Genomic DNA, 26452 nt, shown 5'->3' with positions numbered 1-26452 from the left:
AAGTTTGCGACTAGCAGATGAAGTTTCCCTTTTCGATGGAAATAGAATTTATAAATTTATATTCATCATTTATAAAAAATCATTTTAATTATAAGACGTTCCACAATGTCGTCATCAATTGATTACTATAGTAAATGAAAAACGCGTTAAACATATAAAACAGAACCGCGTGTCATTTTGTACAACATCGGAAAATTGCCCGAAGTTCAAGAAGCAGTTTTAAACATTTTTTTAAAAACACATTTCAAAACATTTGTACTTTTAATGATAACAGTTTCAGACAACTGATAAACTTTGACTGTTTCGTGGCCTTGTGGTCTGATCTTGCAATACCTTCACTGATAACGTGAAACAAACACGAAGACAACAAGACATTGAATACAATTAAAATTCATAAAATAACTCTTTTTAAAACGAAAAAAACTAGTTTAATCAACTAATTAAGCAACAAAAACATAAATCAAACTAACAAACAAAATTTAAAAAACCAACTTTACCCATTTAAGAAAATATTTAAGAATTTCATAGTTTATTTCGAAAGAGAGTTTGTCAAAAATGGAGGTACCCCATACCTCCTTATAACTAAAGCTTGTTCATTTGATGATTTATTATGTATTTTCTATGAAGTTTTTTTTCAGAAGTTTAACCTTAAAAAGAAGATAAATTCATAGAAATTACGAAAAATAGAAAAATAATTAATATATATTGCGATGAATATTCTGGTGATGGCATCCATTTGTGACTTGTTTTCTGAATTTAAAGTGTGTTACAATTGCGCATAGAACTAATTCATATTTCTAACCTACTCACCCCATTTAAAAAAAATCAAAATAGTATTTAAGTAACCCCCTCCCACAAATAAAAACACCTTACAGCCAATATAGAATAACAAAACACCGGTACCCCATCTCTTTAAAATGGACAAGAAATAATGAAATGTTGATAAATACATGTAAAACCAAAATCAACATGCAATAAATAAATAAAAAAAACAATCAAATGAAATTTTTTTCATCGAAATAAATAAAAAAGAGATAGCATTAGCACGTCCCCGGAGTGAGCGACACGTTGTCCACCGCCATATCACTCCGATAGCCCCACCCTCGCACCGCCATGATCTCAATCTGCGAAATAAATTGAACAGCCTTTTAAGATGTGTGTATGTTAATCTTGTCATAGGTATAAAGAATGCATGTTAAAAGGTTTTGGAATTTGGTCTGAATCATTTTTTAAAGTCGTGCTTTTGATATGAAATGTGGTCAAATATATTGATAATTATGCGTGTTCTTGATAAACATGTTTAAACGGCAATCGGTTTTTAGAACGCAGTTCGCAGTTCGCAGTTCGCAATTGAATAGTGAACTGCGTTCTATAGAACGCAGTTCGCAATTCAAAATTTTGTGCGATTGAATAGTGAACTGCGTTCTATAGAACGCAGTTCGCAATTCAAAATTTAGAATTCATATTTGGGGCCCGCTTGCCTTATATGCAATTGAATAGTGAACTGCGTTCTATAGAACGCAGTTCGCAATTCAAAATTTAGAATTCATATTTGGGGCCCGCTTGCCTTATATGCAATTAAATAGTGAACTGCGTTCTATAGAACGCAGTTCGCAATTCAAAATTTAGTGCGATTGAATAGTGAACTGCGTTCTATCTAGAACGCAGTTCGCAATTCAAAATTTAGAATTCATATTTGGGGCCCGCTTGCCTTATATGCAATTGAATAGTGAACTGCGTTCTATAGAACGCAGTTCGCAATTCAAAATTTAGAATTCATATTTGGGGCCCGCTTGCCTTATATGCAATTGAATAGTGAACTGCGTTCTATAGAACGCAGTTCGCAATTCAAAATTTTGTGCGATTGAATAGTGAACTGCGTTCTATAGAACGCAGTTCGCAATTCAAAATTTAGAATTCATATTTGGGGCCCGCTTGCCTTATATGCAATTGAATAGTGAACTGCGTTCTATAGAACGCAGTTCGCAATTCAAAATTTAGAATTCATATTTGGGGCCCGCTTGCCTTATATGCAATTGAATAGTGAACTGCGTTCTATAGAACGCAGTTCGCAATTCAAAATTTAGAATTCATATTTGGGGCCCGCTTGCCTTATATGCAATTGAATAGTGAACTGCGTTCTATAGAACGCAGTTCGCAATTCAAAAATTAGAATTCATATTTGGGGCCCGCTTGCCTTATATGCAATTGAATAGTGAACTGCGTTCTATAGAACGCAGTTCGAAATTCAAAATTTATAATTCATATTATGGGCCCGCTTGCCTTATATGCAATTGAATAGTGAACTGCGTTCTATAGAACGCAGTTCGCAATTCAAAATTTTGTGCGATTGAATAGTGAACTGCGTTCTATAGAACGCAGTTCGCAATTCAAAATTTAGAATTCATATTTGGGGCCCGCTTGCCTTATATGCAATTGAATAGTGAACTGCGTTCTATAGAACGCAGTTCGCAATTCAAAATTTAGAATTCATATTATGGGCCCGCTTGCCTTATATGCAATTGAATAGTGAACTGCGTTCTATCTAGAACGCAGTTCGCAATTCAAAATTTAGAATTCATATTTGGGGCCCGATTGCCTTATATGCAATTGAATAGTGAACTGCGTTCTATCTAGAACGCAGTTAGCAATTCAAAATTTAGAATTCATATTTGGGGCCCGAAATTTTCAGGGGCATCTACTAGTGGTATTTCACTACCACTGTTAAAATATGGTGATGCAGCTTTCTCTAGTTTTTAGCTCACCGAGACGAAGTCGGGGGGAGCTTATGTTATACCCCCGGCGTCGGCGTCCGGACCTGGTTAAAGTTTTTGTTGCAGGTCCTCTATCTATATAAGTTATTACTTGTCCTATCTTCACCAAACTTGCATGGATGATGCATCTGGACCTACTTGTGGACTTGAAAGACTTGGATGCTGAATCTGGATCCTAAATTTCAGATGCTGAAGGAGGTTAGGGTTTTTGGAGCAGGTTAAAGTTTTTGTTGCAGGTGCCCTTTGATAGCAATATCTAAGTTACTGCTGGTCCGTACTTGACCAAACTTGCATGGATGGTGTGTCTTATGATACTGATCCACCAGGCAGACTTGAGTGCTGAATCTGAGCTATAGGTTTCGGATGCTGGAGGAGGTTAAGGTTTTAAGAGCTGGTTAAAGTTTTTGTTGCAGGTGCCCTTTGATAGCAATATCTAAGTTACTGCTGGTCCGTACTTGACCAAAATTGCATGGATGGTGTGTCTTATGATACGGATGCACAAGACAAGCTTGAATGCTGAATCTGAGCTATAGGTTTCGGATGCTGGAGGTGGTTAAGGTTTTAAGAGCTGGTTAAAGTTTTTGTTGCAGGTGCCCTCTGATGATAATATCTTATTTACTACTGGTCCTTACTTCACCAAACTTGTATGGTTGGTGCGTCTTATGATACTGATGCACCTGACAGGCTTGAATGCTGAATCTGAGCCATAGGTTTCGGATGCTGGAGGAGGTTAAGGTTTTTGGAGCTGGTTAAAGTTTTTTGAGTAGGTGCCCTCTAATGATTATATCTTAGCTACTCCTGGTCCAAACTTCATCAAACTTATGTGGATGGTGCGTCTTATTATACTGATGCACCTGAACGGCTTGAATAATGAATCTGAGCCATAGGTTTCGGATGCTGGAGGAGGTTAAGGTTTTAAGACCTGGTCAAAGTTTTTGAAACAGGTGCCCTTTGATGATGATATCTTAGTTATTACTTGTCCTAACTTCACCAGATGGTGCGTTTTATTATATTGATGCACCTCACAGGCTTGAATGCTGAGTTTGATCCATAGGTTTCGGATGCTGGATAAGGTTAAGTTTTTTTTAACAGGTCACATGTTACATAGATATTAGTACTATTTCAAACTTGCATAGTTGATTAAACTGTAATATGAATGAATCGCAGAGGAAGCTTCAGATGCAGAGCTTGATCTCCATTATCAAGGATGATAAAAAAATATTTTAGTTATTACAGGTCCTAACTTCACCAAACTTGAATGGATGGTGTGTCTTATGATACAGATGCACATGATAGGCATGGATGCTGAATCTCAGCCATAGGTTGCGGATGCTGGAGGTGGTTAAGGTTTTAATTGGTGGTGCCCTCTGATGATGATATTTTAGTTATAACTGGTCCTAACTTCACCAAACTTGCATGGGTGATGCGTCTTATGATACTGATGCACCTGACAGGCTTGAATGCTAAATCTGAGCCATTGGTTACGGATGCAGGATGAGGTTTAGATTTTTGGAACAGGTCACATGTTTTATAGATGATAGCTTGCAAAGTTGATTTAACTATATTATAAATGAAACGCAGAGGTTGCTTCAGATGCAGAGCCTGATCTCCATTATCAAGGATGCTAAAGAAATCTCCTACCTCACTTAAACCTGCTTGATGTGGTTGTTGTTAAATGATATAACATGATTCCTATGATAAAGTATTGTATGATATGAAACACTATTGTTTAATATGATACAATATAATATCATATGTTATATTGTAAAAAGTTATATGATACGATATGATATGTATCATTTTTTTTTTTATATTTTATGATATGATATTGTATCATGATAGTGTTCTGTATAGTATTGTATATAATGATACAATATTATATGATATTATATTGTATCTATAATATTGTATCATATAATATAATATGATATTGGTTTCTGTAATATACAATTATATCACATGAAATTGTATTATATGATATTGTTATATTATATTTTATCGTATCATACGATATTGTACAATATGATATTGGTTTATATGATATATAATCCTCCCAAACAGGCACTATTTATTTTGTTATACTGAATGTCTTAATTTTAAAGAAAACCTAACTGCTTTTACATAGGAATAACGTGAATTCTACGGCGAACAAACAAATGGCATTAATATTAAAAGATGTGAAGTTCCTTTTGCGCTCGCCCCAACAGTCGCACTGTAAACATATTATTAAGAAATGACTTTGAAAACTACTTTAAGAAAACTACCTTTAGGTGGTATGGGACACCTGACGATATCAATTAAGAATAAAGTACATTATATTTGAAATATTTTCACCGGTTTAGAATTTTCAAATTTTACAATATTTAATCAAAAAAATAGATTTTAAAAATATTTTGAGAGGTGAAAATTGTAAAAACCTCATAATAAAAATACACATACCTGTGAAAGAAGTGCAATTGAAATAGTTAAAAGGGATATTTTCCAAGATAATTTCATTGACTCATTATCATCTTTCACTCAGAAAAATTCACAGGAAGGAAAACCGATTCCTTACGGAGATTTATAACGGGGAATGTTTACATCTTTTCTCCATTCGGAATACACTCGGAATACATCGCGCAATTTTACAACGTTATCATCCGGGCTTGCTGCAACGACATCACATTTTTTAGCATTGTATTGAAACCTGATCAGCTAACAGGGGCGTTTCGAATGAAATATCTTGGAAATTTTGCATACTTTTGAATGAACATCGTTTAAACTCTGAGGTATTTATAGATATCATGCAATTAAGCAAAATGAGAATCCAAGATATCTTGGGACAGAGTATAATAGCTTTCGATTGCTATAGGAAAAACCTTGAAATTTTCATATTTTTTTCATTTTTTAGGTCCCAGTCTAATGTAGTACAAACCTCTTACTTTCACAGGAGTTTTCTTAATGCGCATTTTGTCTTTCCAACAAGTTTGTCCTCGGTTAGGCTTACAGTAAACAAAGGCTTTGAAATGAATGCCCGTCGTCGATTTACTATACAAAATCACGAATGTATGCTGACCCCTACCATGTTTAAAAGCTTCGTGCTTTTTATATACAATAAATTCAGCGCTAAAACTTGTTAATTATTATGGAATAGATATCAATAGATAATGTTAGGGGGGAAATATGCTTCATTTGAATCTTTATTTTTTTCACTTTTTACCGGGGCCCATAGGTATTCTACATTTTGAATTGGGAACTGCGTTCTAGATAGAACGCAGTTCACTTTTCAATTGTATATTAGCCCGATTCTTAAAAACTAGAGATAGCTGCATCACCGTATGTTCACAGTGGTAGAGAAATACCACTAGTAGATGCCCCTGAAAATTTCGGGCCCCAAATATGAATTCTAAATTTTGAATTGCGAACTGCGTTCTAGATAGAACGCAGTTCACTATTCAATTGCATATAAGGCAATCGGGCCCCAAATATGAATTCTAAATTTTGAATTGCGAACTGCGTTCTAGGTAGAACGCAGTTCACTTTTCAATTGCATATAAGGCAATCGGGCCCCAAATATGAATTCTAAATTTTGAATTGCGAACTGCGTTCTAGATAGAACGCAGTTCACTATTCAATTGCATATAAGGCAAGCGGGCCCCAAATATGAATTCTAAATTTTGAATTGAGAACTGCGTTCTATAGAACGCAGTTCACTATTCAATTGCATATAAGGCAAGCGGGCCCCAAATATGAATTCTAAATTTTGAATTGCGAACTGCGTTCTAGATAGAACGCAGTATACTATTCAATCGCACTAAACTTTGAATTGCGAACTGCATTCTATAGAACGCAGTTCACTATTCAATTGCATATAAGTCAAGCGGGCCCCAAATATGAATTCTAAATTTTGAATTGCGAACTGCGTTCTATAGAACGCAGTTCACTATTCAATTGCATATAAGTCAAGCGGGCCCCAAATATGAATTCTAAATTTTGAATTGCGAACTGCGTTCTATAGAACGCAGTTCACTATTCAATTGCATATAAGGCAAGCGGGCCCCAAATATGAATTCTAAATTTTGAATTGCGAACTGCGTTCTATAGAACGCAGTTCACTATTCAATTGCATATAAGGCAAGCGGGCCCCAAATATGAATTCTAAATTTTGAATTGCGAACTGCGTTCTATAGAACGCAGTTCACTATTCAATTGCCTATAAGGCAAGCGGGCCCCAAATATGAATTCTAAATTTTGAATTGCGAACTGCGTTCTAGATAGAACGCAGTTCACTATTCAATCGCACTAAATTTTGAATTGCGAACTGCGTTCTATAGAACGCAGTTCACTATTCAATTGCATATAAGGCAAGCGGGCCCCAAATATGAATTCTAAATTTTGAATTGCGAACTGCGTTCTATAGAACGCAGTTCACTATTCAATTGCATATAAGGCAAGCGGGCCCCAAATATGAATTCTAAATTTTGAATTGCGAACTGCGTTCTATAGAACGCAGTTCACTATTCAATTGCATATAAGGCAAGCGGGCCCCAAATATGAATTCTAAATTTTGAATTGCGAACTGCGTTCTATAGAACGCAGTTCACTATTCAATTGCATATAAGGCAAGCGGGCCCCAAATATGAATTCTAAATTTTGAAGTGCGAACTGCGTTCTATAGAACGCAGTTCACTATTCAATTGCATATAAGGCAAGTGGGCCCCAAATATGAATTCTAAATTTTGAATTGCGAACTGCGTTCTAGATAGAACGCAGTTCACTATTCAATCGCACTAAATTTTGAATTGCGAACTGCGTTCTATAGAACGCAGTTCACTATTCAATTGCATATAAGGCAAGCGGGCCCCAAATATGAATTCTAAATTTTGAATTGCGAACTGCGTTCTAGATAGAACGCAGTTCACTATTCAATCGCACTAAATTTTGAATTGCGAACTGCGTTCTATAGAACGCAGTTCACTATTCAATTGCATATAAGGCAAGCGGGCCCCAAATATGAATTCTAAATTTTGAATTGCGAACTGCGTTCTATAGAACGCAGTTCACTATTCAATCGCACAAAATTTTGAATTGCGAACTGCGTTCTAGATAGATGGGGCCCCAAATATGAATTCTAAATTTTGAATTGCGAACTGCGTTCAATAGAACGCAGTTCACTATTCAATTGCATATAAGGCAAGCGGGCCCCAAATATGAATTCTAAATTTTGAATTGCGAGCCGCGTTCTATAGAACGCAGTTCACTATTCAATCGCACAAAATTTTGAATTGCGAACTGCGTTCTAGATAGAACGCAGTTCACTATTCAATTGCATATAAGGCAAGCGGGCCCCAAATATGAATTCTAAATTTTGAATTGCGAACTGCGTTCTATAGAACGCAGTTCACTATTCAATTGCATATAAGGCAAGCGGGCCCCAAATATGAATTCTAAATTTTGAATTGCGAACTGCGTTCTATAGAACGCAGTTCACTATTCAATCGCACAAAATTTTGAATTGCGAACTGCGTTCTATAGAACGCAGTTCACTATTCAATTGCATATAAGGCAAGCGGGCCCATAATATGAATTATAAATTTTGAATTTCGAACTGCGTTCTATAGAACGCAGTTCACTATTCAATTGCATATAAGGCAAGCGGGCCCCAAATATGAATTCTAATTTTTGAATTGCGAACTGCGTTCTATAGAACGCAGTTCACTATTCAATTGCGAACTGCGAACTGCGTTCTAAAAACCGATTGCCTGTTTAAACATGTTAAACATTCGAATTCATGACTAACAGATTCGTAGTGAACATTTAACAAACTGCGCTGTCCTGGGGTTTTTTAAATTATTATCTTTCCAAAAAAATTTAAAACGCATTTTTGGGTTAAATATTATGAAATTTGAAAATTCTAAACCGATGAAAGTATTTTAATAATAATTAACTTTAATCCACATAAATATCGACATATATCCCATACCACGTTAAACAACACATGTACATTCTTTGAGTGTTAATTAGCATTTGATGATCTTGTCATTGAAGTACATGTAATACATTAACAAGAATGATCACGCATTAATTTTTAGCCAAGACATTTGAATATTTTTTAGCCAATACTAGTAATCGAAACAATGAATGTAACTTACTTAATGCAGATAATAAAAATAAATGACTTATTTTTCTTCACTAAACAGAGACAGTATTTCCGAAGTTTTGCTTAATTTGTCAGCTCACAAGCAGGCATGTAAAAAAGAGAAGGGGGTGGGGGTGGTGAAGAATTCAGGGTCCCGCACCACATAATTATATAGGTTTAAATGAACGTACATGATAGAATAAATGACTATGTCCCCCTCCCGGGACATGCTCGAACTGTAGAAAAGATCGCTTTATTCTACAGGTCTATTGTCAAGCTTCACAAGTTCAAATATTCCCCCCCCCCCCAAAAAAAAAAAAACCCACCCTAGGATGGTCTTAAGACAAGGTACAAATGTAAGTGATGTCCTAAAGTTTGGACAAAGTTATATGTATGGCGGGTCCTATATGTAAATTCAGGACAGTCACGAGAAACAGACTTAAGACTAAGACTCATTCTAAGATGTACTTAGGACGCACCATAGTCCGAAGATAGCTTCGTGAACATGCCTGCTGCTCTCCAGATTTAACCTTAGCTGCAATAATGTAGGTCTACTCTATATGTCCTCTTTAATTTATATTATTTTGAAAGAGGGCTCTCAGACAAAAAACAATAGGAGAGAGCGGCATTATTGCAGTCAACATTCACCCTGTCAAGATCTGAAATTTTACATCTTTCCTCTAGACACATTTGTTACCTACCACGAGTCTGGGAATGGCGTGGATGGTTATACTCTGGTGCTCCCACCTCGCACCCTTGTTTCCGTACCAGAACCAGCGGTACGGCAGACCGAGGCCGGAGTAGCCGGCCCTGACCGCGAGGGCTCCCATGTTGTACCCGTACATGTAGTAAGAGAAGGAAAAACACCAGTCCTGGAAAGCTACAACAAAAACAAAATAGGTCAAAGTGTTTTATTTAAAACAACGTACTTTTCTGCGATCTATTTTATGTGATTTTAACCTTCCGATGACTGTAAGACAGTAAGACTGAGAGTAAGGAAGGGGTGTGAAGAGGAGGGTGGGGCTGGGGACAGACAGGTGGGCTAATGGAAAGACAGGTATGGTTATAGGGAGAGACAAGTGGGGCTGGGGAAAGACAGGTGGGGTTAGGGCTGGGTTACCTAGCTGTGTTCCGGCGGTCGTCAGGATGCTGGTACTTCCCCTCGCTTTGAACGAAGCCTCGGTGTAGGCAAAACGGCCGTCTAGGGGGGTCTGGGGTCCGGTGTACCTGCTTCTTGTATACTAGAAAAACCAAGAGAAATGATTAACATTGTATATAACATTAAGAAAGATCTCTCTCTCAAGATCTCTCTCTCTTTCTCATTCTCTCTCTCTCTCTCTCTCTCTCTCTTACCGTTCCAAATTGCCAGTCATAATCATCATCCGTAGACTGGGCCAGAAAACCGCACAATCCGTCATCAAATGAACAAGATATCGCTGAAACTGATCAAAATCAAACTAAACGGAAATAAGATAACCATTGAACACGTCAGATGCATAGTTGAATTCATATAAGTTGTAACGTTAACAAATTCCCTCTTACCTAATTCCTCGCAATGAGTTCCCCCGTACGCGCCTACACAGCTGCAGTTGTAGCTAGATCCGCCAAGAGAATGACAAACTCCGCCATGTTGGCACGGTCTAGCGGCACATCCTATACAAATAGTTAATCTAAGTATAAGCGGTATGTATGATCCAGAGAAATTATTATGCTTTAGTTTTTCTTTATTTAACTAAATTCTAATCTCATCTTGTCTGAGACAGGGTTGGCAAATACCTAGTCATACCTAATTTGCAACAAAATTCGTCTCAACGGGACGCAAAACAGCAAAAGACAACTATCAGTCTTTTTATCGGTTCTGAGTGAACTAGCTAATGAAGAATTCTTTATTTTCTTGTCTGGGCTCATTTGCGCTAAATATGTGAAGTTGTGTCATTTTCAAAACGATGGTTATAGACATAAACGTCCTCGATCGCTGACCATGATTTAACATCTTACACCTCGTGTTCTTTGATATCCTCTTCATCAAATTCATACTCGAGTTCAGCAAGTTGTACAAATTGTTTGCTTGAGGCATTACTTTTAAAGATTTTAAATTGCTTGTTGTAACAATTATTCAGTAAAATACAATGACAGAATGGGCTCTTTATTTATAAATACGGAGCTTACAATCAGTTGAAAACGCCGAAAAGTGCTGTCCGATACGATTTTTGCAGAGCATTACTGGATACATTTATGAATGAATTTGAATCGTGTTTCATGAGGGAGAATGAATAGATATCTAGATATCAAATGAAAATAGATGAAAAACAAAAATGTTACTTTTTTCAAATAAATATCGTTTGGCCATTCTTTCACAAATTTATATTGAGTAAATAACTGACTTATGAGCAGCTAGAAAAAAAATCTTTTAACCAGCAAGTTTGGCAAAGCAGTATCACTATTAATATCAAACAACACAAAGTTAATGTCTCTCATTTTATTGACTCATGCTCTTTGTAGAAATAGATTTAAAACAATAATTATTGATGTTGACAACCATCCAAATAAATGTATAGAGATCCCGCTACTCGTACCACATTCTCCCTCGCTAACGATGAGGTCATCAATTGCTACGTCACTTCTGTAACCGATTCCACGAATACCCTCAAAATAGATCTATGAAAATAAAAACAAATATTGTGTAATTTTTTCATTTTCTTAAGATGGATTTGGGTTTGATATCTGTTTTCAAAAATATCCGTAATATTATGGAAGTTTTAGAAAACTTAATGATATATTTTATATACCATGACCCATTCTAACGATTTTTCATAGGAATAGTGAATAGTCAGTAGGGGACCTATATTTGGAGCAGAACATGGGCATATAGTAGTCTTTAAGTGTAAATAAAAGTAACATTTCTTAAAAGAATGATATGAGGCCCGTAGTTCACATGAACAGCAATGTCCAACTACCCGGTATAATGGCTCAGGACGCCAACACTCAGGCATAATGTCTTTTTGACTGAATAAACATTAATACACGAGTGTTTGAATGTCACAAATAAAAAAAATTTTTTTACAGTTTAATTATGAAATACCATGCATGCAAATGATTTATACAAGGGAACACACAAAAGTAAAACCAACATATAAGATCATGCGTGGATTTGTAAAAGGAAGATAGGTTCGGGGCGGGGGTGGGTGGCTATGAATTTACATAGCGATAGACGTACTTGAAGTCCGCGTGTGGGTGGGATCTGTATAAACTCTCTTCTCCAAGCATCTCCTAGGTTGCCAATTCTACTAAAAATTCTAAAGATTGAACCATTCTGGGCTGTATAATAGATATTGAGTTTTCCCATCCCCGATGTTTTACCATACATGTGATAGGAAAAGCCCAAGCACTGCACAGTATCTGAAATATCAATATGTAAAATATCGAATAAGTCAACCTCAAATTCTATATAAGCTACAAGTGACACGCTAGTATTGTAGTACATGTATTGTCAGATTCATTTACCCTCTATCATGTTTTACATATAAAAATAATAATCGAAATAGTCATAAATATGCAACTTCTTTTATTTGGTTTATCCATTAACCATTTTCTATTACCCACAAACAAAGGTAACAATATAGAGTATTAGTTAATTAGTTAATCACCTCTAAACGTATTCGTGGATCTCATTATAGCCTTATCCCCGTCTTTCCTGGGACTGGATGCTTCAATGAAGGCGTACCGTGACCCTCTGTACGCCATGGCGGGCCCAGTATCTGAGGAAGGGGTCGGTCCCTAGAAAATGTAGGTTCACTTTTAAACTTGTACATATATTTACTGCAAACCCGTCTTTATTCGAATGTAAGAAAATTTTGCAATGTTCGCCACACAGTTGCCGCATATGTTTGAGGTTAGATTACTTATCATATCATCTTATTAAAAAACGATCTAGCTTTAAATGATATTACTTACAAAGAACGCTGTTTCAGCGCTCCACGAGTTTATTTGATGCGCAAAATCCGGAAAATTTGGTTTATATTGTAATGTATTGCATTTTCCCATTCATTTCTTGGATGATACAATCTGATTTAAGTTATAGATACATGTATAAAGGGGTGTTTTTAAGGTAATTTCGAGTCTGATATGAAAAGCTTTAAATAGGAATGCGTAAAACGTTAACTACACGATAATATGCTTTCGCGATTATTGTATAATGAGATCTATTCAGACCATTTTACAAATTTTAATATCAAACTATTTTACGCTTATTTTGACCATAACAAAGTTCATTTTTATTTGTTTTATAACAAGTGAAATTAAACTTTATTTTATGTTAAATTTTTCCGCTATGATTTTCTTACCGAATGTAACGTCCAGTCGAAATCATCCTTTTGCAATTCAGTGGATACTGTGTCTTTTTCTGAAATCAGTGTTTGCTCAAGATTCTCAAGAAAGCACGTGTTTCCGGTTTCGAAATCACAGGTAACTGCAGTAGAATAAACCAATTATAGTTTACATATCAAGTTATCAACATTAATGATATTCACAAAAATATAATAGATATAGAATGATACCTGACACAGGCAGAGGGGCTTGTGTAGCAGAAGTTGGCGTGATTGAATCCGTGACATTGATTGACGCCTTGTCACCAATAAAGGGCGTGGTTATAGGTGTCGTGGGAGGGTCTGATTCAGTAGAGATTCGTGTCGTGCCAGTAGTTGTGGGAGGAAGCGTTGTTGCTATTGACAAGAGTGTGTAGAGAACTAAACAGTTGTTTGTATGTGTAGTCCGTGAAAAATTTACCGTTTGGACAAACCATTTATTAAAAGAAACCCCCTTTTTAGCTACTTACAGCAGTTGTGACTGCGAAGTTCTATTGCATCAATAGCAATATCCCCATCATAGCTCGAACCTCTCACTCCCTCAATGATGATCTGTAGAAGAAACATACTCTAAGATGTGTATGCCGTATAAAGAATAATTTAACGATTTTGGAAACCAGACCCAAAATTAGTCAGTGTGATAAAAATGAAAAGTTTCTGACAAATGCAACGAACATTCATTTGGTGATATAAAGTGGTGCTTTGTTATTCAATGTATAAGGAGAAAAATTATATTTTCCTAAATTAAGCTTAATATAAGACACATTCATAAACGATTGACCTTTGTGGCGAACATTGGGGTATATCTATCACCGAAATGCACGCTTTCGAGTCGAATTCTTGTTTACATTTTAAATATCGAAAAAGCTGATGACATCACATGATAGTGAATAATAATTTTTACACTCTGAGAAAATATGAACGGGTAGACTAATAATTTCAATCCGTTAAAATGTTATTTAATATTTTTCATTAATAATTTAATGAACTTTAATAGTTCATTTGTAAAATATCTACATCTTATAGGCCTATATCAATTTGATGAAATACACATATAATGCTTATATGATAATATTATGGCATATACAGCTTTAAATAAAATTCTATGCAGAGTGGATCTAGAAATAAATTCTATGCAGAGTGGATTTAGTAATAAATTGTTTATAAACAGCTAGGGTTTCTTTGCAGTTAATTTCACAAGAATCGCCGCTGTCTATAGATATAAAATGTCTTGTACTTAAAACAGAAGACTGACTAACCTGAAGGTTTTGCATGGGCGGAATGTCTATTTCCGTGGAGTTCCACTGATTGCCCTGGTCGCCGATTTTTTGGAAAGCCAGTGTTTTATTGGTGCTGTTACCTTGGAAATAGACAGCTAAGGAGCCGATCGCGGACCCGTACATGTGGTAAGAGAATCGCAGACATCTTTCATGTACTGTAACAAATCAATTGGTTGTATGTATATATACATGTATATGTCAGTGGAATGTAAATCAAATGAATACATGTACACGTAAAACTAGTTTTCTTTAAAAAATTTCATATTATGAAAAAAAAAAACATGCAAAACGAAACTTTTTTTCAGATATCAAGTTCTGCACTGGTTCATACCTGAGCTAAACTTGACAATTTCACTACTAAGAATAGCCTTGTCGCCTTCGGAGCGAGGCGCGGAAGCCTCGATGTACATGTAATATTGTCCGGATTTGGCTGACTGTGGACCAGTGGCGGAGGAGGGTGTGCTTCCCTAAACCATAGAAAATGAACAATTAAAGGACTTAATTCCTATGATTTATTTTAGGAATGAGGAATCATTTTTGGGGGTATCATTAGGTTATCAAATGTGGTCATAGGTGATCAAATCTCCGAATTGCTATATGATCAATTTTGATCACGCCCGAGCATATTTGATCAACTCAAAATATAAATTTCAACGAATAATTACATAATTTTTTTAAAATAATTTTCAGCAACTGTGCGATTAAATCTTATAATAGTCATTAATAAAATGTACTGAAATATGCGTTACAAATTGATTTGTAGTGTTATCACAGACAAAACCAATGGAAAATGGAAAATTGACATGATATTGATTTCTCTCCAACAAGTTGTGAGTTTTTACACAACCTGGTCTTGTTGGTCCTCTACCAGTGAAACGGGAGAAGATAAAAATCTTGATCGCTCTAGATGACTGTACATGTATGTCAATCTGCCCAAACCTAGTTTTCCATACTTTTATACGAATTTATTTGAAACTTGGTGTGTAGCTTATAATTGTTTAGTTTACGTTTAGATCTGTTCCATATTTTGAAATCTGGTGCTTCTTGCGATTTTTCGCAGAAAGTAATTCCTATTGTTTAAAAATTAGAAATCTACAGCGTTGAAATTTAACTTTTTCCATTAAAATTTTTGCATAGAGGTGCTTATTTTTAAGCAATCGTTTTTTTTTTTCAGGAACGTTTGACTGCATGCTTATATAAACATCCTATTTTCATTAAACACAATGTTATATTGTATAATTATACAAGCAATATAGATAAGATAAATCATTCATCGTGGTATTATAGTAGACTAGATGACATACCGAATGTAAAGTCCAGTCGAAATCATCCGAATCCACATTTTGTAGAAAGTTTAATTCCTCGTTATCAAAGTTAGAGAACAAGTACATGTCTCCTGAAACGAAACCATAGTTCAATTGGTCACTGTGGAACAGCAAAACGAACCAAGCACGAAGAAAAAAACTATGCTATAAAATTTTGCGAATGGTTAAATAATACATCTAATAAATCAATGAACATAATCTTTCAATATAAGGCTCACAATTATACAAAGCTTAATTGATAAAACAAATAATACCCGTGCTCTTGAGGATTGAGTGGAGTACAACAACTTGATATTCATTTACTTAATTTCCACATAGGCCAAACTAGTTTTGACATTAATTTCAATATATAAACCATAAACTTAATTGATGGTTACATTAAAATTAATATCAAAACGGGCTTGGACCCTGTGCTTGATATAAACGGTTTGTTTTGTACTGATCTACAAATGTTTATTCCCTGTGCTTTCTATGTTTTACGTATAAAAAAATTAAAGAAAAATACCCAGATTGTAAAGATTTTAAACAGCGTTAATGTAATGCCAAAATAAAAAAAATCGATTTAAAATATATATTATAGCGTAACTTTCTTATTTGCAGTGCCTTATAACGAAGTTTACTCGACTGATACGCTTCCGACAGAAATTTTTAAATTCATATGCTAAGTCAATTATTATTCATAAGAACAGTACTGTACAAAATGTACATACAATTTACGGACAAGATCGACATAATGCTACAAAATGTTATCATACTCACTTCCTACGAATTCGTCACAGTTAGTTCCGGCAAAACCCGACTGACACTGACATCTGTATGACGTATCAGTGACGTAACATTCACCAAATTTACAAGGGTGGTCAACACAACCTGCAAGAAATAGTAAATAAAATAATACACCATGAATATCATTCAGAAGTTCTCAAATAAACTCGAATTGTAAATGAAAATAATACACAAGTAGTTTTGATTTGATGGTGTTAACAAGTCTATTATTTTATTTCAATAAACAATACATTCAATAATTGACAAAAATTACAGACAGTTACGCCAATTTATGTTTCGCTTAAAACACAACATAACAAGTGCCCAAACAGTATTTTGATAAATCTAGAAAATACATTTTCAACAATTTATACTTAGTCTATTATCTTTATTTCGCAACTACTGAACAATTAATTTGTTGATAGTACTGAAGAGCTGAGATGAAAGGTTAAGATATGTTGTGCACAGACTAGTCATTACTTAATTAATTCATATTGATAATTATTAAATAATTTAATTCGAAATTATCATTAAATTCATATCAACTGGGGTTTTCCCCATTGTTTCCCGGCATCAAGATAAATAATAAAGGAATATATCCTTATATTAATAGTTAATATTGTTTTAATTTTGACAAATATATCATCGAAATTTTATATTCATAGAATGATGTAGCCGTTCAACGTAATTTTTATTGTCTTATTTGTTATTGTACCAATAATTTCAATATTCTCAGTATCTACCTACAAATGTAATACCTATTTACAAGACTAATAATCCATCTTTTTCATGCAATGCTTTCAAATAGTACTTGTACCTAGCTATACTTAGCTATACTTACAGCTGGTATTCTAAAAGCCTACTGTCACCAATTTATCAGTATGCTTTATATGTCTAGCACCTTCAGTACCTACTTGTTCGGATGCTTGTACATGTAATATAGTTTTTACTAACATGTACTTATATTTTTGTATGCCTACTTGTACCAATACTTAGTATAAATGATACTACTTTCAGCATATTTTATATGTACTTTGACGGCTACTTTCAGTATATTTCAGACTTCCTTACACCGATACTCTCAGTATTACTTACTTAATATATTACTTGTACCGGCACTTTAAATGTACTTCATACTTATTCATACCGATGCTCTCGTTATACTTGATATTTGTCTTCAACGATACTTTAATTAAACAAGAAACTTACTTGTTAAGATGCTCTTTATATACTTCATACTTTCTAGTTTCCACAATTTCTTTCTGGATACGTGACACTTCCTTGATCTGATACTTTTAGTGTACTTGATGCTTATTTGTACCGAAACTTTCAGTGTACTTGACACTTACTTGTACCGATAGTTTCGGTATTCTTCATACTTACTTGTACCGATACTTTCAGTGTATTTCTAACATTTCTTTACCGATACTTTCAGTGTTCTTAGTACTCACTTGTACTTACTTTTACCGATTCTTTAAGTGTACTCGATACTTACTTTTACCGATACTCTTTAGTTAGTGTACTTGTTACTTACTTTTACCGATACTTCTCACAGTGAGACGGAACCCTGTCGATGGAGCCTTGTCACTGGAAATGGCGGAGTTAAACTTTAACATCATCACGTTCTCCATTTCATCGTGTGATGAATAAAATGTTTCGTCCCTCCGAAGACCACATAATCTGTTTTAAAGAGGTTGTTTTTTAAATAACTTTACTGGATTAATTTTTTTTAGAAAATATACCGTAACCCCGCTTTGCTGCAATTAGATAAACATTTCTAACCTGTTTTATAAAATTGTTACTTATCCTGAATGTAGCAACTTGAGACAAAAACACTGAAGTCAACAAAAAGAAAAGAATTGAGTTCATTTAAGCTTCACGTGTGTAAAAACTGCACATAAGTTTATAGATAAATATTTGTTAAGTCCTTATAGCAGAAACCCTGGCATCGTCTGGTGATTGAGAAGTATACTTATACTTACTCCGGGCCGTCCTGTCCCATTAAGTTGTAACGGACCTCCAACCAGTGATAGCAAGCATCGTATCCGTTATCCGAGATATCCATAAATTCTATTGTCATCTGTATATGGTGCTCTGGGGGACCCTTATAAAACAAATAATTCATCAACTGTAATACCAATATTCCTAAACATGACATTTGCACACAAAAAAAACGAGAACTCAAACTAAAGATAATTAGACTTTTAAAACAATATTTACATAAAACACGTTTTCTGCTATTTTTGTATAACGTAACCATACTACATTGTATTATTTTTAAATAACGCAGCTATCTGACATTCTGAATATAAATCGATGTCCTATAAAAACATATAGATTATACTAATATCATATTTTTGCTAATAACTCGGCTATCTTACAACTTGTATGACAAAATTATCCCCGGTCTGCAAATAATGCAACTATCCTACAATTTTCGGATAACGCGACTATCCTACAGTATGCGGATTGCGAATCTTAAACGTTTGTAGATTTTATAGAATAGAAGGATACCTTTACTAGCCAGACACACTCTTCTCCTAAACTGTACTTGTTAGGATAATTCGACGATGATATCTTCGCTTCTTCATTCGCTGAGAGAGATATGACGCCACCACAACCTCGATAGAAAATTATTTGGCAAATATGACTCAAAAGATAGAAAAAGTACCTCAACAGTCGAGGAAAAAAAACATTTGGCGATTATTGAGTGCTGATGTCCTTTAACATTCCTATATCCTTTGTTTGAAATAAATTATCAAAAACTTGTTTAAACTTCGTTCCCAAATCGACCAGAACTTCAGTCAAATAAGAGTCTTATTTTTGTCAGGTCAAAGTATAAGCTTAGATTGCCGAGTCTTCTTACCAGGACTGGAGACGACAGATCTACAGTCACTGCCAGTCAGACCTGCCGGACACTGACATTGACAGTTCTGGTTCAGATATCCGCCATTGTCACAATTTAGAGGGTTAACGCAGTTTTCTGTAATACAAATTATATTATCAACAAATTCCCTACGAATGCTTCAAAACACTCCTCTACTGAAAATCATTTTCTGACGAAAATCACATTTCGATATTTATTAAAAAGAATTCTCTCGTACGTGTGCAGCTGTAAACCTTCGTTATTTCCTTTGCATCGTAATACATCAGACCAGTGGCTTTATCCGTCAAAAAAGCTAATCTCGGATCCTTTGAGCGCATGGTTGGCCGAGATCTGTCCACAGCAAAGGACTGGAAGAAGCGATATTGACGTTAATATCTACTGATGATGATGATGATGATGATGATGATGATGATGATGATGATGATGATGATGAAAATGAGGATGATGAGGATGAGGTTGATGGCGAAGACAGCGATAGTTGTAGTATTATATGAATTATCAATCCAGTTTTTAAAAAAAAATTCTTAAGTACCTTACCGTGAGACTATATTGAAGCACTGATGATATATCGTATGGATACGAGTTTCTAGTGGTCATGCGCCTGAAATTGACGTTGTTTAATCCGCCACCGCTGATGTTATCTCCGTACAACTCGATCTTACTGTCTCTGTCCGACCGATTTTGTTCGTGCCACATCCCTAATGCATGGCATATCTCATGAACGGACGTGGCAAGCTAAAAAGTGGAAAATTTGAAATGGATACTAATGTACGTTACACGATAGCAGATGATGGAGAGTTTCTTTTGTAATTCAGATGATTAGGGTTGAAGTCTAGGAGTAATCAAAGGTTGTCTATGTATGAACTAGAACCATTTTAACAGGAGCTTGGACTTTGGGTAGATGTGTCAAACAGCATTATGACGTAGGCATGTATATTTCATCGTTGGCCACTCAGCCATGAGTCTTTGAATCAACAAGATTTGTCTGGTTTTTGAGCTAAGGCTAGGCAATTTGTGTATATTTCACTTGAAACCAGCGTCATTCTCAACTTGTTATGATGCAAGAAAAAGATAGCTACGTCCTACCAAAGTCCAAGGTCTTGTTCAAATGTTTCTATTATCAGTTCTGTATTTATTCGTTGTAACCTCACACTTATGCATCCGGGATCTTGTAAACTTATTTCCTGTCGGCCCCATCCAATCATTCCAACGTAGGACCAGCAACCGCTGAAATATACACCGCTTATTTGTCAACAGAATTTAAACACTCAATATTGATAATAAATATTCTATTTGAAAAACAAAATTATAATTCAATTATATGGATTAGTCAATCATACACCATTAGTTTAATATTAAGGTTTTGAGATGATATGGTTTGCCAAATACTGTGCCACTTACGATTGGCTGAAGAAATAAACGTGGTTGCTATGGGAAACAGAGTTGGCGAGCTGGGAGCCGATGGGTGCGAATCTCACACAGGTCATGTTGTGTAGCATCTCTATCCCTGCTTTTACAACGTCCACGGCGTCGGGGGCTGAACGTGAAAAAAACCATAGAATTTTGTTGTTGTAGTACAACGTACGTGATAGTTATTTATGTATTTGTTTCCATTGACGTAAACTAGTTTTATGATATATCTTTCAATTTAAAGATAAAAGAAATTGTATATATGTGTTTATTTTGAGGGAATTTGATTATTTACAACTAATAGTTCTCGATTAAATGAGCTGCAATACAACGTAGGTTGAAAATAGATGAAGACATTTGAATACTTTTTAACCCTTTTACAGAAAAAAATCTTCTACCTTTGTAGATTAGTGTCCGAGACAAATTTACCGTATTTCAAACGTGTAACATTTCAATCTGCCGGCCGATTATCAAGTTTAAAATAAAAAGCTGGTTATCAACGATTATATATGTACATTATTTATGCAATGAATTTCGAGCAAAAAGCATGGACCGCATTGATTAAAGACGACTGAATGGTCGCGCCCAATTTTAGGCTACAGTAACAAACCCGAGGAGGTAGGGAAATATTCAAATTTTTAAGTTAAGATATATATCACTTAAAAATAGATTTATTAGGTAATTTGTTGATCGCCAGGTCTTCTTAAAATATTTTAATTCCAGATCAAACCTACACATATTTCCGTCAAGTTGGTATGGCACTACCCCTCTCGGCCAAAGTGAGTTGTTGTCAGAAACGAAATTTCTTTTTCTTCGTGTTCTCATATCGTTCGACTTGAAAAAAAGAAGATTTTGCTGCTAAATATTCGTACATCATACCTGAGACAAATCTCTAGATATTCTCTGTTTCGCTCTTCAGATTTCAACATTTATCTACCATCACAGAAAACTTACAATAACACTATTAGGTAGATACTTACATGTACTTGTATAAGTTAATCAAAATACATGTACATATATATACCATACTGAGTTTTCTTTTAATTTCTGTGATTTTTGTTAAATATTGCAGATGATTGGTATATACAAACAACAATGGACTTTTTTTTTACATTTGAATAAGTACATTATTTTACATTTTCGGATTCTAGGCCATATATCACTTTCTGTCTGTGTGTCAGTTTGTGTGTATCCAACTGTTGTCCACGAAACTTCCGGCTACGTTGGAAATCAACATTAGGCTGAAAAACAACATACATGTATTAAATCATATGAATAGCCTATATATATTCTGAGAAATTGTATTTCTTTTAAACCGGTTTAAAAAGGATTACCATTAAGTAAGTATATGTAGTTATGCTCATATATAATGTTTTTTCATATCTCAAATTTTATTACTAAATAAATTCAAAAGAACCAGTGATTAGAAAGAAATATTATGTTAGTACACTGGCAAATTTATAACAAATTGGATAGAAAAACTCTGAACCAACTTCTTCCAATAAAAGCATACTTGAAATTATAAATAGATAAAATAGTTGACAACGATACTAGGTCCTTTGGTTAGAGTGAAGTTGAACCAACCTGAATAAATAGTTGGTCCGACAGTTGGCTATAATGTAATGAACATACAAGGTTCGTATCTCTCTCTCTCTCTCTCTCTCTCTCTCTCTCTCCTATTTAGATATTTTAATTATTTGATTTTACATACAAAACAAAATTAACATATTTTAATTTAATGTCTGTACAACAAAATAAATTCAAACTTTTGCAGCACTTCTATGTCATTTATACCTTAGATGTGAAATTGTGAAATGTGGTGCAATAAGAAACTCTTGTTATCAAGTGGTGCATGTTGATGGTTTGAATGGAATGAATCCGTAACACTTAACCTCAATAACAAAAGTAATCTTATCTTTTGAAGAAAAAAAATTGTATCAAAGTTAAAAGTCTCGTGTACAAAGCATTGTCACACGAAAAATAGTAAATGGATTATAAAAATTATATAAAATGAAACACTTGTTGCTATACATATTCATTGTCAGCATCGTTTAGTCGTCGACAGGGTTCAAACCTGCAGTCACTAACGCATCCCCCCCCCAAAAAAAAAACCTTTTCCAAATAAAGACAATAGTTATCTCTAACATTGCCTTGCTATTTCCCCCTCAAAACATCAAATTCAGCGATAGTAATACATTGCATTCACTTTATCAAATTATTAACAAACTTCAGTCTGTTTAAATTAACATTGTTAACAAGATTTTACCATCCGTTCGACTCCATTTCTTTCCACAAACATCCCAGCAAGGATGCCAGCAATAACAGAATCTGGGTCATAAGCCTATTTACCAAAAACGAAAAATTCATTACAATGTAGACAAATTTATAAAATAAAATATTTATTTGATATGACTCTTCTTTATGAATTCGCTGGAACACTCAATGTTGCATTGTTCATCCCATCCCAGAACTCTTTCGTGTCTCTGTTGTATGACAATTGAGTAACAAATATAACGTCGTTATAATTATAACGTGCATACCTTTCTGTCAATCACAGATCCGCCATGTCCTATCAGGTCTTTATATGTCCCCTTTTTTCTCTTCGGGGCGACATACCGTCTTCTTCGCTCGTTCACAACCTGTATAATGTTTAATATCATTCATATTCTATTTTCAATCAATCAAAACAATTTCATTCAGATGTTTTTTTTTTCTCAGTCAGCCTAAACCATTTTCATGAATACGTAGAGAAGATAATTATCAAACAAAATAAATGTATGTAAAGCTCTTTTCGATATTTCTTTAAGAAAGAAAGAAAATATTTTAATCTGCATTAGCAGCTAAAAAGTTCATCAAATGTTATGGTTGTTAAAACTTGAAACAAGAAGAAATCAGCTTTAAGCGGCGTTTTAGTAATAGGTCTCATATATATTGTCACGGATATTTGGTTAATATTGTCAATTATTACATAAGAATACTTACACACATGCAGGCATCAATGATGAAAGACGCACTTTATGTATACTGATATAAATATGAATTATTATGGAGATATAATAAGGCATGTGGTTGGTTACATAAAATATGACAGTTCGATGTACTAGGTAACAATATATTCACAGAGCCAATATTTTGTGCATGTATAGATATGAATTTACTTCAATTAAACTCCTAGGTTTTGTATAAACTTTCAATGGCCGTTTGAAGTTGTCATCCCATACAACATTTTCTGTTAAATGAAACATTTTTTCATTATATCATCAATATTTCAAGTTCAGATCTGATATCTGGACTAATTTTGTAAAGCATAATACCCTTTCAATAGAAGACTTTTAAAACTCTTAATTCGAATTTCAATTGCTTACATTCCTTAAATAAATTCTAAAAATTAAAATATATAGCCATTTTTGTCCCATTCTGTTCATTGATGATATTCCTGGCCTTGAATTCATTCTGATGAAAATCCAAACTTTCTGTTGTATGATAACATAAAATCAAGAAAAAAAAAATACATATATTTTCATAATTAACAAAAATCTAGAGAATGTTGAAACGTTACCTGAAAATACACAACCAAACTCCACACAGAAAACAAACAAAAGGACTAATGTAGAACGCGCTGTCATGTTGTCAGGAGTGTGTCCAGTAACGCAAGAAGTACTGAGTGGTCTCCATGTTAGTCTATCGAGTTATTGTATTATACAGCTGACTGCTGGCGCTGTAACACTGTCGCACTAAGCGGTATCCGCCTCGTGATCACTATGTCCGCATTTGGTTGTAATGATGATGAAATTGACAGGCTTTTGCATGGATCACGTGTTTTGAATAATCCAATTGACGTTTTGGTAAATAACTACATATACATACAATAATGTTTTTTTTTCCGTTGAAAATTCATTTACAACATTTCAAGTACAAAATGAGTTTTTTATCTTTTATTTCAAATATCAAAGTGCGTGAACAACTATGGACTTAAAAATTACCGTACATTGAATGCGTTCAATAAACGGCAAATGGTTAAAATTCGATAAAATGTTTTACAAATAATATACTACCATATTGAAAGACAGTTGGGGGATAATGCTTTAAAATATCATTTTCACTTAAAGTAAACAAAATACAAATTATTTAAGTTTTTACCTTTTTTGGGTTAAATTCTTTTACATAACTTTGCATTTATATTCATATTAAAATATTTTATACAAAAGTATCACGTATGCCAGAAGGACAGTTAGTGTATCTAAGTCGGAAAGCCGTCAAAAAATATTTTATGTATATTCCAAATATCAAGACTAATATTAGTTAGTGTTTTTTTTCGATGATTTATCAATAAACCAAGTGAAATTCGTTCCTTATTAATTTGTTTTGTGTGGGTTTTTTCCATTTTATTATTATTATTATTATTTTTTTGCTTGAAAACTAATTTTTCAGTCTTTGAAAGCCTCGATAAGTTGAACAATTATGGGGTTTTTTGGACTAAATTTATGTTTATTTATAGTCTTTATAAATATAAAAATTTTATAAAATTCCCTGGTTTTTGTGTGATTCCATGTTTCTTTGTTTCTCTAAATTTGCAAACATCCAGTACCAAATGTATATATATCCTTATATAGTCCTTAAATACTTGTGAATTGATTAAATCCCATTTAATCTTACAACGAGGACATTTGTACTAAATCAAGAAGTCCATTGACTTCTGTGTACGGTATCGAGAGTTCACTTCCGACCGTATCCTTATTTGTTGGTATGTCTACAAGTTATGTCACATTGAACTCTGTATTGTTGTTTTGTTAGCTACGCGGATATTATTGATTGCATGACCAATAGCTCAAATGCAAATGAGGTGCACATGGCGTACGTTAATGGTATGAATAAAAATAACTGAAGAATTTAGTACACAAACTTCTTAAATTATGGTTGAGTCTTTCATATCCATAGTAGCAGTCAGCTCAAAAATATTTTTTTTCTAATACTTAAGTAACTTTTAAAAGAGCCCCGAACGATTAATTCTATGAAATGAAGATGCTTTCAGTTTAGTTCTATACAAATATGCATGAAAAATAAAATCGTTTCATCAAAATCTAAATAATAATATCATGAACGCCTATGTAAACCACAAGATTTACGTATTTTATAGATATACTAGTTTTCGTATTCTCTGATAGACTTTGACCTTCATGAGTTGAAGATATAAGTAAAGGTTAACTTAAGTAGGTGACAGTATAAATAGTTTTATCTTTATCTTTGGATTTTTAAATTTAAAAGTGTAAAAAATTATCCGTTCTCTTGTAATATGGTAATGCATAGACATTACACGGAGGGTCCGTGATATGGCTTTGGCTAATGATATTAAAAGAATAGTTGTTCTAAAACATGAGGCTTAGATGAACTTTAGCAAAACTGATGTAAAATTTTGTACACAATAAAGAAACTTGCACTATCGGGTTTTTTTTCTTCACATTATGATTTTTCAGATTTCTGCTTGGGTTTCATTGATTTTTAAAATTACGATGTAGATATGAAACACAG

General features: G+C 34.2%; 1 protein-coding gene across 1 annotated transcript; it reads right to left on the bottom strand.

Moving 5' to 3' along the window:
• Nucleotides 1-12: 12 nt before the first annotated feature.
• Nucleotides 13-24667, bottom strand: LOC105331195 (uncharacterized). Its single transcript, XM_011433293.4, has 29 exons — nucleotides 24483-24667; nucleotides 24082-24152; nucleotides 23464-23562; nucleotides 23190-23264; nucleotides 22060-22164; nucleotides 21658-21757; nucleotides 20915-21050; nucleotides 20665-20740; nucleotides 20051-20248; nucleotides 19731-19860; nucleotides 19493-19609; nucleotides 19141-19247; nucleotides 18609-18730; nucleotides 18161-18306; nucleotides 16621-16731; nucleotides 15841-15932; nucleotides 14868-15003; nucleotides 14516-14691; nucleotides 13727-13808; nucleotides 13449-13613; nucleotides 13236-13360; nucleotides 12540-12669; nucleotides 12110-12291; nucleotides 11469-11550; nucleotides 10435-10545; nucleotides 10246-10334; nucleotides 10013-10133; nucleotides 9594-9772; nucleotides 13-1124 (listed from the first exon to the last, which is right to left on the bottom strand). Exons 1-29 carry the CDS (start codon nucleotides 24547-24549, stop codon nucleotides 1041-1043), a joined length of 3414 nt encoding a protein of 1137 aa, XP_011431595.3. The 5' UTR covers nucleotides 24550-24667; the 3' UTR covers nucleotides 13-1040.
• Between the last annotated feature and the right edge of the window lie 1785 nt (nucleotides 24668-26452).

The sequence above is a fragment of the Magallana gigas genome, chromosome 5 (genome assembly GCF_963853765.1).
Source record: "Magallana gigas chromosome 5, xbMagGiga1.1, whole genome shotgun sequence".
Taxonomy (NCBI): Eukaryota; Metazoa; Mollusca; class Bivalvia; order Ostreida; family Ostreidae; genus Magallana; species Magallana gigas.
The sequence above is the reverse complement of the archived record's forward strand: the minus strand, read 5'-3'. Positions and strand labels throughout refer to the sequence as shown.